This window comes from Triturus cristatus, chromosome 5_2 (genome assembly GCF_964204655.1).
Source record: "Triturus cristatus chromosome 5_2, aTriCri1.1, whole genome shotgun sequence".
NCBI lineage: Eukaryota > Metazoa > Chordata > Amphibia > Caudata > Salamandridae > Triturus > Triturus cristatus.
The window spans coordinates 499516003-499533263 of NC_140588.1; the positions used below are offsets into that span (position 1 = coordinate 499516003).

At 41.3% G+C, this 17261-nt stretch overlaps 1 protein-coding gene across 6 annotated transcripts in view; it reads left to right on the forward strand.

Moving 5' to 3' along the window:
• Positions 1 to 17261, forward strand: part of NT5C3A (5'-nucleotidase, cytosolic IIIA) — a 548905-nt gene that overhangs the window by 296726 nt on the left and 234918 nt on the right. For all 6 annotated transcript variants that reach the window (XM_085607495.1, XM_085607492.1, XM_085607497.1 and 3 more), the window contains one exon: positions 2198 to 2244. In XM_085607495.1, coding sequence (XP_085463621.1) covers positions 2198 to 2244 — 47 coding nt within the window. The remainder of the gene's footprint in view (positions 1 to 2197; positions 2245 to 17261) is intronic.

The following is a 17261-nucleotide window of genomic DNA, read 5'->3' on the forward strand; positions in this document are numbered from 1 at the left end:
CGCGAGATAGTGGGCGTTCCCTGGATAGGAATATAATCAGATGCGGGAACAGAACACATCCGACCGGCGGAGAAAAGGAGCTCCGTGAGGCTTTGGGTGGTAAGGAGGTGTGAGTGAGAAGGAGGGGCTCTATGTGATGCAGACTACTCCATTTACCTACGATCCTGTTTTTAAATGATTTATTAATACTTTCCATGGGTAAAACTGTGACCATACCTTTGAAAAAATGGGGGCGGAAGTACTACGGAACTGTGGCCGTTAGCCAGAGTTGATATATAAAAAAAAAACCCCTCTTAATGCCTGTGTGTTGTTGTACATATCGAAGTTTTGAGATAATTACAGGCCTGCCAGGGAGTGTATAAATAAGGGTCCCCCCCCTTGTTCCCAGTAGTGAGGGTGCTGTGTTTTACGAGTGAGAATACACCAGTCTGTATGAAAGCATACCGGGCACTTTCAATTCCAGCGCTGATAAGTATGTAGTGAAACAACAAAAGGAGAGGGTTCCATAAGAGCAACAATAATAACAATGGGCCCGCTGTATCCGTGAGAGGTCTTATGGTGCCGGTATGATTATGAAAACAAGAGAAATTTGACTATATCGAAATTGCCCCATCTATAGATTGGCATTACAGCTGAATGCTGAACCACCACGAGGACTCACACAAGGAGCCCAAGGGTGATCTATAGGAACGAGCTGGTACGCGAGGCCATGGCTCAATAAGGGTAATTGATGGATCCAAATGAGAGATATATATCCATCCATGTAGAATGGGATGTGGAAAGGGTTGAGTGTTATGTGTCTTTTACTTTTGGCAGTCCCCGAATGAAACTCTAAGAAGTGTCCCTGACGTGTGCCAAGCGACTGTATTTGCCCTGACGAAATCGCTACAAACACATTTGGCGATGAAACATGTTGGCACTACATAATGGTATGCATATTAAGCAACCTTTTTAAGCTTTGAGTTGGGTGCACATCTAAGGAAGAATAAAGTTTGAACCTATAGAGGGTGCATCTGCTTCATTTTTTACTTTCATTCTTTATCCTCACTATTCAGTCGTACTTTGGTATGTGATTTCTTCACCACTTACCTTCACATTTTTGGGTTCATCTTTGTGGACACTTTGTTTAATATTTTTTGGAGCGTGATGGCAACCGATGATGACAAGAGTGGGCAGAGCTGATGAGTACCAATCAGCAGGCTCAATTGGTGTTGCGCACGTGAGGTGCCATCTCGCCTCGCTCACATTTTTTCTTACACACATTTTTTTCTTACACACATTTTTCCATAACTGGAAAAATACCCGGTGTATTTTACATGAGCCCTTACACCGTGAGGCTCATTGGGGAGACTGCCTGAAGTAAAATCCTTTATAAATCAAAAACTGAAGGTGGCTAGCTTGTTGGTGACTACCTCAAATTTGAAATACGGGGAGTACAAGATACCTAAAGTGATAGGGCTTGAACCACAGCTTATGGCCATTATACCTTCTAAGACCTAGGCCTGTGTAGATAAATATTGATTGAGAGGAGGGCGACCTAGGTCTTTTTCCCTCTGTAGCTCCTTATTGTGTGCTTGTCATTTACAATGCCAATAGCTCAAAGTCTCGCAAATGCGAGACCTATTGCATTGCAAATGCTTGTATTTGTAGTTTCTTGTACTGTGTTTTTTTACCTCCTTTTAGCCTCGGGGATTTTTAGAGATAATGCCTGTGGTTGCTGCAGTATTTCCTCAGGCAGGGTGTTCATATTTTCCATTCGTGGATATCTGGCTCATCAAATTGGATTGTCATGGAGATAGAAAATATCTAATATTTAACTTGCAGCGTATCCAGACTGAGAGAAATCTTGTTCCACTCTGTTGCATGGAGTACATTGCAGAACTGCAAGCTTTAAACAAAAGTCAACAAATAGAAGTAGTAGGCATCATTTACTTGGAAGCTGTAAGGCAGGACTGAAGCCCTGGAGAGTCCTTGTTGTGCGTACACAATTTATTCATTTGATTGGATGAGGACTACGTTGTAAGAATGGTGCATTTAAGGAATGTCTATATGTCTCCAAGTGCAGTAACAAGCCACTTTTGAACCATAAGCTTGGAGTTTGGTGATCACTGTAGTTCCTTGAACTCTGAAAGCAATTATGCAAGAGAAAAGCATGTTATTGTTTTACTTACTTATTAATGTTTTTTTCTTTTGACAGACATAATCGACAATTGTAAGTTCGTTACAGAGGAATGTCGGAAGAAGGTAACTGTATTTGTTTTTGTACAAACCGGACAAAGCAAATTACATTTTCAACATTGTATGACACACCACAATACATACAGTCATGATTACAACAAAAATGTATTTTAAAAATAGGCTTTATTCATAAATATATATTTTATACCTGTTCATAGACATTACAGTTCTCACCGTGCCCTCTTTAGCAAGGTTTCCAATTCTTATATCAATGTATTCGACCTCATAGTCTCAGGTTTTATCCAAGTGCCAAGGTCGATAAAATAAGTACCATTGAGTTAAGTAACATTGCACATCTGTTATTCATCATCACTATTCCTTTGGGTGTGCATGTACACTTTACACGCACAAATATTATTTTAGGCTTTAATAGTGTTGTATTGTGCATGACATTAACATATGTTCAGTGTTTCCCAGAGCAAGACCACGTAGTCTACAAAAGTGTGCAATGCAACCTCAATCATTTTCAACTGTAGCAGGTTCAATCTAATATGTATGATCAACTGTTGAGACTTGTGATCAGGAAGCTCAGCAAAAAATAATCTGTATTTACATTGTCTGTACACAAAGAGTCCTATGCATCTGCAATAGGATACTTGTTGAGACCTTGCATTCTTCTTTTTTAAAAACAAATCTTTATTCATTTTCCATTTGCGATCCACACAACCCCCACACCCACCACCCTCCTCACTTCAGACAGGTTATAATTAAAATATAGATACCAATATCTCATACACTAATAAACCAATCGATCAAATTCACTATATTCTTACAAAAGTGCAATAAATGTATCTATCACCTTCAGATTAAAGTGGCTCGTGCAGTATCTTCCTTTCCAACCATAATACATATTGAAGCTATCTTTCCTGACGGCCCCCAGTTTTATGCACATCATTGAGTTACCTATTCCTCCTACATTATTACCATTTTTAGGTCGAGCCTGTAACAGCGCGCATGCGCTGTTCTGGCGAAGACTTCATGTAAGGGCTTTCAAAAACTGACCTAACAATCGCACACGCTTGTGCGTGTGCTTTTTGTTTTATCCCACACTATTGGCCTTTGCGTGCGTCTTTTTAACAAAGACAGCACGCAATTGGCCAAAGGCGGGCACATTGCTCCGCCCATGGCCTATTGGTGTCGGTTACCCGCACGGCCGCCATGTGGTTTCAATTATCGTGCCCAGACACGGGCACGATAATTGAAACCAGATGTCTCGCTGTGGCGCTCGCACGCGCACCACTCGTTATAGACAGGGTGCTGCTTCTCAGTCACTTGAACCCTTTTAATTTTCATGCTTTAAAGGTGTGCTTACATTTCATTAAACACCTCTGATGCATTTAAAACTTACTTTTACCTAGCCCCCCCCCCCGTCCAACTCTTACTGTTCAATCTTTACCTTTTTTGTTTGATTAACATATGATAATCGTCTCATCTGTGCTGGTTAGTGTTAGAAAAGATGCGGGGCTAGCGTGCGGTTGCGAGTGAATGTTCAAAACATAGTAGGTTACAGTTCGTCATTAGTTTGTATAGCTGCCAGGCTGGACTGGGAGACATTGTTCCAAGTGAGTGGCAGGCCAACTGTCCCGTGGTACACACCGGGCACGGCTCAGGTTTGAGAGTGCCCGGAGACATGACGCAACAGAATGCATGATTGTGGGTCGCAAATGTGTGTCACGCTAGGCAAGTCCCACTTGGCTGCACCCCTACAATTGCGCACAAATCAAGAAACTGTGTCTTTATCTAGTGTCAGTCTTATTTCAATGACTGTGGCAAAAATTCACACACCTCACTAGGGGAAGATTATAGTAGTTCACTTGGAAAAGTAGCTCAGTAGTTTAATGCGCTCATTGAAGAGATTTATGTTTAACCGGTTAGTGACCTTGGAGTCCTGGAAATCCCAGACTTAGTCCGCCATACTCCCATGTTGGATAACATGCAGATCGCTGACATTGCTCATAGTAGCGTCTGCTATAATTCGACTACATACTTTTAGGTTTGAGTGCTATGTGAAAATAAAGATAGTGCTAATAACGTCACTGTCTGACGTCATACAGTCCTAGATTTGCAGTTCATTTACATGGTGGGAGTAGTAAATCTATGTCTTGGGAGCTACCCAATGGACTTTATATGTTAATTACAGGAAAAACGTGTTTCATTTATGCTGGGCATTTTAATGTTTAGCTGATATTCTTGGATAATTGTTTTGGATAACTATTTCCATTTAGTCGAACTTTGCAACTTTCTAACTTTGAATGTGCCTCCTATTAAGGGAAGTTTGAGGTACACATTGGCTGGAGTAGTACAGTAGGAAGACTCGTGTCATTCTAGGAAGACTTGTGACTTGAATGAGACTTCTGTGAGTCCAGGGAGGCTCCTGCGAGTTCAGGGAGACGTGTGACTTTACTGAGACACATGAGTTTACGGAACAGATGTGAGCCCAAGGACACTGCTGTGATTGCAGAGAGACTCAAGTGATAGCTGTAAGACTGTCTTAAATACTGGGAGCCTGTTGTGACTGTTGGAAGATGTGTGATTGTGACACTAGAGAAAGGACAGGTAGGCCTATATCAAATTATGAAGTCTCCTAGTGAGTTTAGGTGTACTTGAACTATGTGCATTCATTCTTTTTCTATACTCGAACAACATTTTTGTATAATAGTTTATTTCAATAAAATTGCCATTTTGAAATTTGATTTAATTATGTAACTTGTAGAACAGTTGTAATTTGTATGAAGTATGTATGTGCCAACCGCCTTACTATGTGCAAAATCTGACAGTTCTCGTGGTGCATTGCGGGTCCCAGTAACACTTTGAAAACCTCATAAGCCGTAAGAAATAACAAGCATTGACATAGTCAATAGGTCTTGCCTTTGGGACCTTATAAGTGTTTAGCCATGCAACAGTTGATGTTGTTGCACCAAGGATATTGTGCTGCATAACTAAATACTTATAAGGTCCCAAAGGCAAGACCTATTGGCTATGCCAATGCTTGTTGAATTTGAACCCAGCTATCTATGGGGGTGGGTCCAAATTTTCAGCCCTCTTCTCCACATATTCCTTCCTTTTTGTTTATAGATAGCCTTCTCCAAGTTAAATATGGCTAAAAACCTGGCTAATCATTGATAAAATGTATTTGCAATTGGGTTCAGCCAAGCAGAGGCAATACACAATCTTAAAACTGTCATAGCAATAAAAATTACTTAATGTCCTGTTCTGGCAAGGTTAGTTTCGGACACACCTAAGACCATTACATCATCAGTCAATATTATTTTAGTTTCAAGTACTTCAGTTAAGAATTTTCCTATATCTTTTTTTTACTTTTTGTAAACCTTTACATGATGCGAAAATATGTATGCGTTGAACAATGTACAGCGAGGGCAAAAGGTTCCCTTTCCACTCCCCCACTTGGCGATTTTGTCTGCGATGTAATACAAAAAGAAACAAGTTTTAACAAATTGTGCCTGTAGTCTGGTGGAAATTAAAATAGATTGTGACGTCTCATACGTGTACCTGAATGTCTCATTCGATATCCCTACTTTCATCTCCCATTTCAGTGCATATTTGTCCAAGTTCTCTGGTAGTGCTGCATTTATAAAAGTGTAAACCTCACCAATAGAGCTTACTTTATCGTGAAGTATTCTTTCAATCATTTCTATTTTCTCAAACTTGACCCGACCCCCCTCCTTGTCGTAACAAAAAATCTCTAATCTGGAGAAACTTCAACATCCCGCCAGTCTAGAGAAAAGCTTTTTTTCATTTCTTCAAAAGATCAAAACCCCGTGGAGGAAAAGAAGCACCCAACCTGCTTTTTCCCACTTCTTCATACACGATCCAGCAAAAATCTCTGGGAGATTATGGTTGTTGACTAATGGCGTATAAAGATTGTCTGCCATGCCAAGCACTTTCTGATGGCCCTCCATGCTTTATACACACTATACAGGGTTTTAAACCGGACTTTTTATTTATAGTAGCTATCATGCAATTGCCGCCACAGACAGCCCCAAGTCTCACTTCCCAACATAAGTTCAAAAACAGATGGTATTTTATCTGTCTGCATATCATCATGATTAATCTGCAATAGCTCTCGACTATATGTTAAAATGGATGCCCAATAATATAACTTTATATTCGGGAGTGCCATCCCTCCCCTATCCCTTGGTAAAGTAAGAAATGTATAGGCTCGTCGAGGTCGAGAGTAAGCCCAAATAAATCTAGAGAAAATCTGCTCATTTGCTTTAAACCATGATGATGTAAATTCTGGGCATATTGCTCTAAAAAGATATAAAACCTTTGGAAAAAAAGCATTTTAATAACATTACACCTTCCTGCAATATATAAATGTAGGTTATTAATGTGTTGAAGATCTTTTTGAATAGTAACCATAAGGGGTTCCACATTAGCCTAGATACCTAGATATGTGGCCTTTTATACAACCCGTACATCGGTCATCTTGGCCTTATCATTCAAGACAACCTCGGTTTTATCCTGATTGAGTGCATAGCCTGAGATTTGTCCAAAACGTCTAGCCTCTTCTTCAATAGCTATTATAGCTGTGTTTGGGTCAGCTGTCACCAGAGCGATTTCGTCTGCGTAGGCCAAGGTCCTAGTAGCCCAATTCTGAGACCATATAGGTGGAATTTGTGCGTTATCTTCTAATCTACGAATGAATGGGTCAATATAGATCGCAAATAGGAGCAGGGAGCAGAGACAGCCCTGCCTCGTGCCCCGGGAGATTGGAAATTTCCTGGATAATATGCCATTGACCATTACGACCGCTGTTGTGTCAACATATAGTAGCTTGACTGCCTGAATGAAAACATCCCCCTCTCCAATCCTAGACACACTAGCCCATAAATATTGCCAGGAGGCACTATCAAAGGCTTTTTCTGCATCCAATAAAATCAGGACCATAGGGTCTCCTGCAATATTGGTGATGTCAAACAGCGAGATGACCCTCTGAATATGATCTATAGTCGATCTCCCTGGTATAAATCCGTGTTGACGCTCCAAGATGAGGTATGATCGTGCAAGTCTGTTGGCTAACAGTTTCAAATATATTTTTGAATCGCCATTAATTAATGTGATTGGGCGATATGATCCAAGTTGTGCAGATGGTTTACTTTTCTCCCCAAAAATTTCAATTTTTGCACGTGACCATGAGCCCGGGGGTTGCCCACCATTAAATATATGTACCATTAAATCCGTAACAATGTTTTTCAACTAACCTGCAAAGACGGTATAAAATTTGGTCGGGATACAGTCTGTTCTTGTCGCTTTCCCTTTGGCCAAGCCCTTAATAGTCAATAAACCTTCCTCCCAGTCGGGTGGACAATCTAGACCGTGCTGATCCTCTTCCTCAAATGAACTGTAAGAGATGAGATATAAATATCTTTCAGTTTCACTCTGCGCATTGCCCACCTTTGCTGTATATAGAGTGTGATAAAACCACCCAAAGCCTCTCTTATATGTTCTGGATTCGTGGTCAGGCCTATCACCGGATCATTTACCTCTCGAATTATATTTAACAAGGTTTGCTGTCTTGTGCCACCGCCAACTGATGGCCAATTTGTGCATTAAGCTCATAACTCGCTTCTTTCTGTGCGATAGCTTTACTTACTGCTTTTTCAGTATATACATTAATAATTTCCACCTTAGCAATTGCGCCTTGCCTCTGTACATCTTCTAGATCCTCCTTTCCTCTCACAGCCCTCACCAATTCCTCTTCAACCGCCCCAGAATATCCTGCAGAATCTTTATAGAATGTTTATCGCGTTTATTACAATTTAAAGAATACCTCAACGTTTCGCCCTCGATTCCAGCCTTCATGGCATCCCATACAATTTCAATAGTGGCGCTCCCTAGATTGTCTCCCAGAAACCGTGGTATCCATTGCCTCATATATGTACAATATCCCATGTCTGACAGTAGGGATCGTTCAAATGTCCAGGGCCTTGTGTTGGAGTTAGCAAATGCCTATTTCTAGTCTACATATTAAAGGATTATGGTCAGATAAGACCCGTGGTAGTTTTTCTATTTGGCATTTTGATTTTATGGAATTAGACATAAACACATAATCCATTCGGGCATGTGTCAGATGCGGATTAGAGAAATATGTATATCCTACGGTTGCCGGGTTTACAGCCTGCCAGCCATCTACTAACCCGGGAGTTCTGATGCATATTTTTTAGCGCCCGAAATTGATTTGGTTTCCTGCCCACATATTGCCACCCCTCCTCCATAGACCAATCACTTGGTAAATTAATGTTAAAATCACCACAGACTATAAGTGGGAGAGGCCAGTGCGTAAGTTCATTTGCGATAACATCCACCACGGCAGGATCGTCACAGTTGCTTCCGTATACTGTACAGAGTGTAAACTTCTGTCCCGCATTGTATTGGATTTCAGTAATCGCCCCACGGCCATATCTATCAGACTCTGATAGATTAAACAGCAGCCCACCTCCTTTAGCCAGGATCGCCATGTCCTGAACCCTAGCCCCCTGTGTCGTAGCACTTATTCTAAACCCTAGTGTTTTCAACACATGTATCTGTGAGCCCTCTATATGAGCCTCTTGGAGGCATATAACGTTAGCACCCATTGATTGCAGCCATACCGCAACCTTCAGCCTTTTTCTCCCATCATTCAGACCAAATATATTAATCGATGAAATTTTCAATACCTCCATCTGGTTTTGTACCACATTCCTACCACAGCTGTTCCGTACTCTATGTCAATTTTATCCAGTTTCTCTTATTTATGAAAGATACTACCCAACTATTTGTACCCTCCAGAAAATCATGTGCCTCTGTCATGAACCTACTTATCACCTGTCTGAAACCCCCCCAGTCCTCCCTATTCCCGCCACCCTCCCTCCACCAATACCTAGACAGCCAGGCTCAATCATGAGCCTGTGTGGAAACATCTGAATCCTTCCACCTCACTTCCCCCACCCCCTCCTTTTAGCTACAGAAACACCTAGTTTACACTCCTATCCCATGCTGTGCCCGGTATCCTGGCTTGATTCCTCCATAATTGCCTTTAGTCCATTTTTTTATGTTTTAGAACCAAACGTCCTTTTTGTGATATCCTCCAGCATCCCCTGGGTTTGAAAAGCTGAAGTTCTGCCCTTGATGAATCACTTTGAGCCTAGCCGGATTTAGTAAAAATACCATGGCTCCTGTTGCTTGAAATGGGGTCATTAGTTGCCTAAACCGCCATCTCCATTCCAACGTTGCATGTGCAAAATCCAGTTTTGCGAAAAAGGAAAAACCTTCAAACTGTCTTTTGGAGTTGGGTATAGCTAAGTCAAAAACAGCCTGTTGGAGTAGAAAGTTGCCAAAGTTGACCAAAATGGCACGGGGTAATGAATTTCCTTCGGCTGCATGTCTTGATGGAGTCAGTGGGAATCTGTGGGCTCTTTGCAATTCTCTATCCCAATCCCAAAACGACAGTTCAGGAAAGGAGTCCTTTAACATCTTTACCACAAATTTCCTTATAACGTTTCCCTCAAAATTCTCAGGTACCCCAAGCAGCCTTAGATTATTCCGGGGTTGCCGGTTTTCATAGTCCTCAAGCTTCCACATGACATCTTTAAGAGCCTTATCTTGAGATGTAGATTGTGCCTGTAAGGTTTTCACTGTATTTTCCAGCACTTCTGTGCGTGACTATACCAGGTTCATTAGTTCCGCAATGTCCGAGCAGATTTTCCCTACTTTCCGAACTGATCCTTGCAGCTTCTCGGTGGCTAGCCTTGCGATTATCCGCTTTAACATCATCCTGAAAAGCTCTTAAAGATTGTAAAATCAAAGCTAATGATGGCTCGGTTGAATTCCTTCTTTTAGTATGATCCGGGTCTGCACCACCCACAGCCATGGAGTGTTTACCATCTTCACTGGGCATCTATGGTGACAACATTAGTGTTGTTGTAATCTCACCCCAGTTCTGCCGCCAGTTCTTGTTCTCCCAGGGTCTTTCGCCCTGAGATACCCTCTTAGCCTTTTTCTTTGCCGTGGTGAGTTTTTCTCCTGGGGTGCTATCTACTGAGGATGACCCAATCTCCTCATTGCTGCTGTTGGGGAGATCAATATCTGACACCTAGGATTCCTCTGTCAAGGAGAAAAACTTCTCTCCTCGCATATCTGGGTACTGGCAGCCTAGTTCTTTTGCTCCTGTTACCTCTACTCTCTTGGGGGATAATGTATTCGATGTTATATCTCTTCTTCCATCATTAGGCACATTATCACCTAGAGTTAAGATATCTATCTCTGTCCCGAGGGATTGTCCTTCCTTCATTAATGCCCTTCCATCCAGATTGGGTCCCAAGATTGGCATTGGTGCTTTTACCGCATCCTTCACAGCTTCATTCGGTCCGAGGCACCCATTTCCCCCCTCAGGGTCCTCTACCAGAGCGTTAGATATTGCCGTCTGGTTTGCCCCCAGTATTGCGCTATTCATGGCACCATCACCCATATTTTCCCCCTTTGAATTTACAGTCTTAGAGTCAGCTAGGGGTGAGAATATACTTGATATGGCTGGCTGTGTTCTCCCGAGTTCATTATGAATCTTCGTCTGCCCACTGTTCACTTTCCCTGGAGGATCATTTTTTCCCCCCTCCGGGTCTACTTTCCCTGATTTGTCCACTTTACTGGCACATAGATCCCCCTTTTTTACCTCATTCTTAGAGTCCATTCTGTCTTGTCGCAATGGGGCAGCCGCTGCAGTCACCCGCTGCTGCTTGCCTCTTCCTCGAGCAGTCATCGTTGCTGGATTTTTCTATAATCCTTCTGGGAACGCGTTGCTGTATCCTAGCAACCACTGCGGAGCATGAACACGCACAGCCCTGGAAGCCGCAGTGAGAAGCAGCCGCTCCAGAGCCTCCCAGCGATTTTCTCCGTGAATATACAGTCTGTGTACTGCCCGTCCTAAACACAATCGTGGCCACTTGAATACGCCACACGTTCCACTTAGGCTGATCGCTTCTCCATGCATACCAGCGGACAACGCGCGGGATAATTTCTTCAGCCTGGAGGAGAGAGGTAAGCGATGTTCTCTAGTCAGACATCATCTTGCCCGACCTTGCATTCTTCTTTGTGAAGTGCCTTACTTTCAGCTTGGACCCAGCATAATGTGACAGACCGCCAGGATTCAATGTGGGAGCTAAAGATTCCTTCCAGCGGGATGTGATAATGCGTTTTGCCAGCAGGAGGCCTAAGGCTATATAGCGGATAGTGGCTCTATGGCGTTTTGGGTGTTTGACCAGTCCCAGTGCACTGGATTCCCATTTACGTGGGATTGGCACTCCAGTATGGTTTGCCAAAGCCTGGAACACTTGGCTCCAGTAAGTCGATAAGGATAAACATCCCCATAACATTTGATGCATGATGTTTATATGCCGGATTGAAAAGAATTCTATTTATTTCCTTCAAATAAAACTTTTCAATTATAGTTTATGCACATTAAAATTTGGCCTAATTTTATTAGGAAAGGTTTTTGAGTTATTCTTAGAGCATGGTAGCGATGTAGAAGAGGGTATTGCAAAGCTCTTTTCTTTACAACTTTGTTAATAAAATGCTAAACTTCATATTTTTTGCAACTTTTACAAAATTTGAGACGTTGGAAAAAATCAAAATTTGTCAGGAACAGTCTGCTAGGTATAGCATGCCTGGGGAAGGAAATATTAGAAAAAAGAACCACTTTGCAGCAGAATTCTCCTGAAGAAAATCTTTTTTTTTAATGTAGGCCGAAAATTTCTGAAATCGCGAAAATGCAAGCTGAGTGACATGGGAAGTTGCCAGCTTCATCCGACTTAAAAGAAATTGTTTAAAACTTCACCCAGCTCTGATTTTTACCTCTCTCACAAATGCCATGCAGTAGTCATAACCTGAACACATCCCCAAATACATACCCCAGGAAATGTCTCATAGTCATGACAGTTGCATTAACTTTGCCCAATTAGGGGTTGAAAACAGCTTCTGGAGTACTATTACTAACATGCAATGAATGTAATGCAGGCAGTACATAGGCGGTTTCCTTGTTGTTCTACATAGAAAAAACTTCTTATGGCCCAAACTAATACTGCAAAGTAGCTCGCAATGATTCTGCTTCATAATCTCTCGTTAAGGGAACTAATGATAAGCCGCCATAAATTGTTAAAATTGATCACGCGCTTTTACTTAGTTAACTCGAGCCTTCAATTGCTACAGATTTGTATCATTGTTTAACTTTCCAATCAATCGTATTACCTTGATATTGAAGATTAGTAAGTAGCTCGGTGCAAGGCCAAATACACACAGTCTGACACACACGAAGTGTGTAATGTGTGCCTATCTCCCGAGCACGCGTGCGCGGCTTGCGCGTTGTTCACAAATAAAAAGACACTTCGGACCTGTAGGGATCGATGCCTAGCACACACCATGGAACTGGCTGCCAAATTGGAGTTCTTGGACGACAGCGACTTGGAAAGTGAAGCAAGTAGTTTGGTTGAGGTGGGGTGGTCATCGCCAGGCCCCACTATGTCGCTTCCAATTCATCCTCTGGGGAAGAACCCGCTCAGGTGCATGAAGAGGGGCCCACATCGTCGAGACTGATCCCTGAATCTAGGCCAACGCCCAAGACGACACCACGTACTGAGAGTACTGTCAACCCCCATGTAAAGAAGATCTTACACTCACTTTTACCACCTCCGCCATGGTACGCCATGATACCCACAGCCCTTAGGCTCAGGCTGGCACCATGAGCATGCCTCTGAGCCGAGAAGGGACGCAAGCGTTCTTGATCCCAGTCGGGCAACAAGGCCACAGCGTGGGAACAGCTCTGGCACTACGCTAGCACCGAAACACAAGTTGACACCGACTGAGCCACTGGCAGATACATCGGTACTGAAGGATGCCAAGCAGGCTGTAACCCCAATAAAATCATTGGATCCAGAGTGCTTCGGAATTGAAACAGTCCCGGTCCTGAGGACTGTAAAACAACATGTATACTCTACTGGCCAGAAGAAAATTCCCACCTCTGATGTTCCAACGCCACACAAAGTTTCTGAGGACACACCACTGGCTCCAAAGAAACAAAAGTCTCGTACACAAAGAGCGAGTGAAGGACAAGGCATTGTCTTTGAAGGACTGCAACTATTTATGTAAGAAAACGTAAAGAAAATGCCAAGAGACAGGCTCAGGATCAATCCTTGCCACAGACTCCACCAAAAATATTGCCACAATAACACAGGGCCACAACCCAATGACTTTCAGCCCCCAGATCACCACAAACAAACTTGCTCTGTCCACAAGAGGAAGGAGAGGGGGAAATGCAAGACACAGATTTCCAAGGAACACAGGATACCCACAATACCCCTGACCCATGGGATGAGTATGATGTGGCCCTGCCTGACCCAGAGATGAATCCGTCAATACCTAAGGCGTCGCCTCCAGATGACATATCCTGATACCACAGTGTCATCCAAAGAGCATACCACAAGCTCCCCAAGTGCACTACAGAGCAGCCACTGGCTTCCTAGTGGTAGCACTTTAGCACACAGCGCGCACAATTCAATATCTTCCAATGATAGGATCCATCCTAAACATATCCACAGACATCTTAAAGAATCCTGTCAAATTCAGGGTCCTAACTCCTCGCATAGAGAAGAAATACAGGCCATCTCCAACTGACCCTTTTTACATATGGGGACATCCCCCAGCAGATTTCTTTTTTATCACCACTGCCAAGAAAAGAGCTGCAGCACAAGGTGCTGGAGAGGCACCTCCTCCATACAAAGAAAGTTAAACAATTGGTACAGCAGGCAAAAGAGTAGCAGCATGTCATACAAACCACTGGAGGATCACCAATTCAGTTGGCCTACTCTCCCAATAAAATAGGGCTGCCTGGGATGAAATGCTATATCTGATGCAACATTTCCCAGATGAATACAAAAAATGAGGGGATGCAGATATCAAATGCAACAATCAAATGTGCATTAGACAGAGCTGACTCTACTGCAAGGGACATCGATGCATCAATCATGCTCCGTACACATGCGTGGCTACGCATATCCTGGTTCAAACCCTAGGTGCAGCAGCACATTCTTAATGTCCCTTTTGATGGGGAAAACCTTTTTGGGCCTGCTGTGGACACACAGAGAAAATAAAGGAGGACACTGACACATCCAAATCCTTTGGTACCTTACAGACAATCAAAATTTATCAAGTATTTCGACTTGGCCTCTGCGCACTTTTGCCAGCTTGCTGTTGCTATGGAACACCAAATCTAAATATATTGTATAATAAACAATTTTAAGAACCAAGGCTTTCAAAACATATGACTTCGTACGCAGAGTTTGTTGATCATTTTTTTCTTGCGAATTTTATTCGATTGAATTAAAGAGTGCTTATCTTGAGGCATAATTTCTTTACATATACACTTTAATGTCCATGAAATCAAATTTCCAAACATGCCCAATGCATTTCGGGCCACATCGGCCCTTCCTCAGGGGTTATAATCTGTAAATAATGTAAACAAAGTAAAACAATTTTATATACTGCTCTGCATGTGCAGGGGAACAATAAAGATTCTAATTCAATTCTTAGTTGGTGATTAAAGTAAAACATTGTAACTTGATTTAACAGTTCATAGTTCATACAAACAAAATATCGGCTTTTCATGATCGAACAGTTTGATTGTTCGCAATTGTGAATAAATAACCCTGCACCTTTATTTCACAAAAACCTCGTGAGTATAATTAACTTAATAACAGCGCTCTCACTAATAATCTCAACATTACGTATAGGTTGCAGTGCACATAGGCTAAAAAAAGAGAGAAATCTCACCAGAATGTTTGTCTGTAAACCAATAAATTGAATGAACGTGACTGATGCCTCTGATAAACGCCTAAAAAAAACAAACGAACGCCATGAGTCTCCTCACTTCAAAGCAAAAATACACATCCAAACAACAGACTTCTAATTACCTTAAGTTTCTGCAGAGAATGTTATCACTGATATACTTCATCAACCAGACCCAATGGAGTTAAATCCTGGTTCTGTTTCTCAAAGTTTTCGACCGACATACGCCAAACCTACCAACTTAAACTCATGCGCGAGACTAGAAAACAAAAAAGGACTATTCTCTATTTTTTCAGCCGCCATGTTTGAGTGGTGTAGGATACTTCAATAAAGTATCAATATTGATGATCTACTTTTAAACCTGTAATGATTCAGTAAACTAAAACGAATTATAGCCGAATGTCTTAAACACGGGAGCCTCAAACTACCCAACATAAAACTCACAATAGTTTTAGGAGCAGGCCCATGAAACCTCGATCTTGAAGATAAACAAAGAACCAATGAAAACCTACGTATAGTCGGTTGTTGCAAATGACTCACCAGTTCCTATTGGCAGAAACTCACCCGAATGCTAGAAAACAGTGTTATAAAAAACCGGTGTGGAAATAAAGATTACAAAAAGTGAAATAAAATACTGTGACTGTGACAGTAAAAAACATGAAAAACCAAGGATTTAGTTACAATGTTTCATCTTGTATATAAACCTAATACAGGTCATTGAAATCTATGAATCTTAAATTATTTATGATAAATTCTCATCTTTCAAGTAGTAAAATGCCTGGGTACCTTCACATATAGTACAGTTACAAAAAGCAGCCTAAGTCAACTTTATCATTGATCCCTTTGGGATCCTGGGTTTCTAGTCTTCTGATCCAGAATATTTCTCTCTGAAGTAGCATTTTGGTAAGATCTCTACCTGGTGTGGGGTTGATCATTTCAATCACTTGAAATTTTAATTGAGCAATTGTATGGCGATGTTGAGTCCAATGTACGGATAAACTGCTTTTGGTATTTTTATTACGAATAGTACTCTTGTGTTCTGAAATGCGGGTTTTAATTTTTCGTTCCGTTTTTCCTATGTATAATGATCCACATGGGCATTTAATGCTGTAAATAAGATTCTTTGAGTTGCAGTCTGCATTGATTTTGACTTTGATGGTTTCTCCAGTATGAGGATGTTGTATTGTGTTTCCGCATAAAACATTGTTACAATGTACACAATTCTGACATCGTCTCATTCCTTTGTATTCTTGAGTATGTGCTATGGGTTAATATTTTAACATTTCTTTCAAATTTCTGGATCTTTTATATGCAAAGATAGGTATATTGCCAAATAAATCTTTTAAATCACTTTTATGTTCTATAATCTCCCATCGTTTGTTTATTATCTTTTTTTAATTGGCTCGAACAGGTAGAAAATGTTAGCACAAAGACTTGTCTGTTTGTAGTTTTCTTTGGTTGAACTTCCAAAAGCGAATCACGTGTTTAGTTGACATTTTAGAAATTGCTTCATTTAAAATGTCTTCAGAATAACCTTTAGACAAATATCTTTCATTGAGGATGTTAACTTTTTTTTAAGTGAAATTCCTTCTGAGCAAATTCTCTTAGCTCTAAGCATCTGGGAATATGGAAGATTGTATATCAAATTCTGCGAATGGAAACTGTTGAATGATAATGCATTATTTTTGTCCGTGGACTTATGATAAACTTCCATACGTATATTATTTTCATCAGCTTTTACCAAAACATCCAAATATGATAATGATCTTTTATCAATCGTACTTGTGAGTTGTATATGTTCATCATACTGATTCAATTGTGCGATTTTCCTTTCTAGAAATTGCCTGTCGTTCCCCCAGATAAGGAAAATGTCATCGATATATCTACAGTATACAAGCAGATTATCTGTCCATTCTTTATCAGTGCTAATGAACTTGTCCTCAAACATAGCCATATAGGTATTTGCATATGCTGGGGCCCCAGCCAAACCCATTGAAGTACCTTTTAGCTGTAAGCAAAAGTTGTTTTCCCATTCAAAATAACTATGATGAAGACAGAAGTGTAATTTTTCAAGAACAAATACCTTATCTGCTCCTATTGTGGATTGTTTTAATAATGCCCATTCCAACTGCTTCCATCCCACCCCTGTGGGGGATGGTTGTGTACAATGTTTTCACATCCATTGTGCA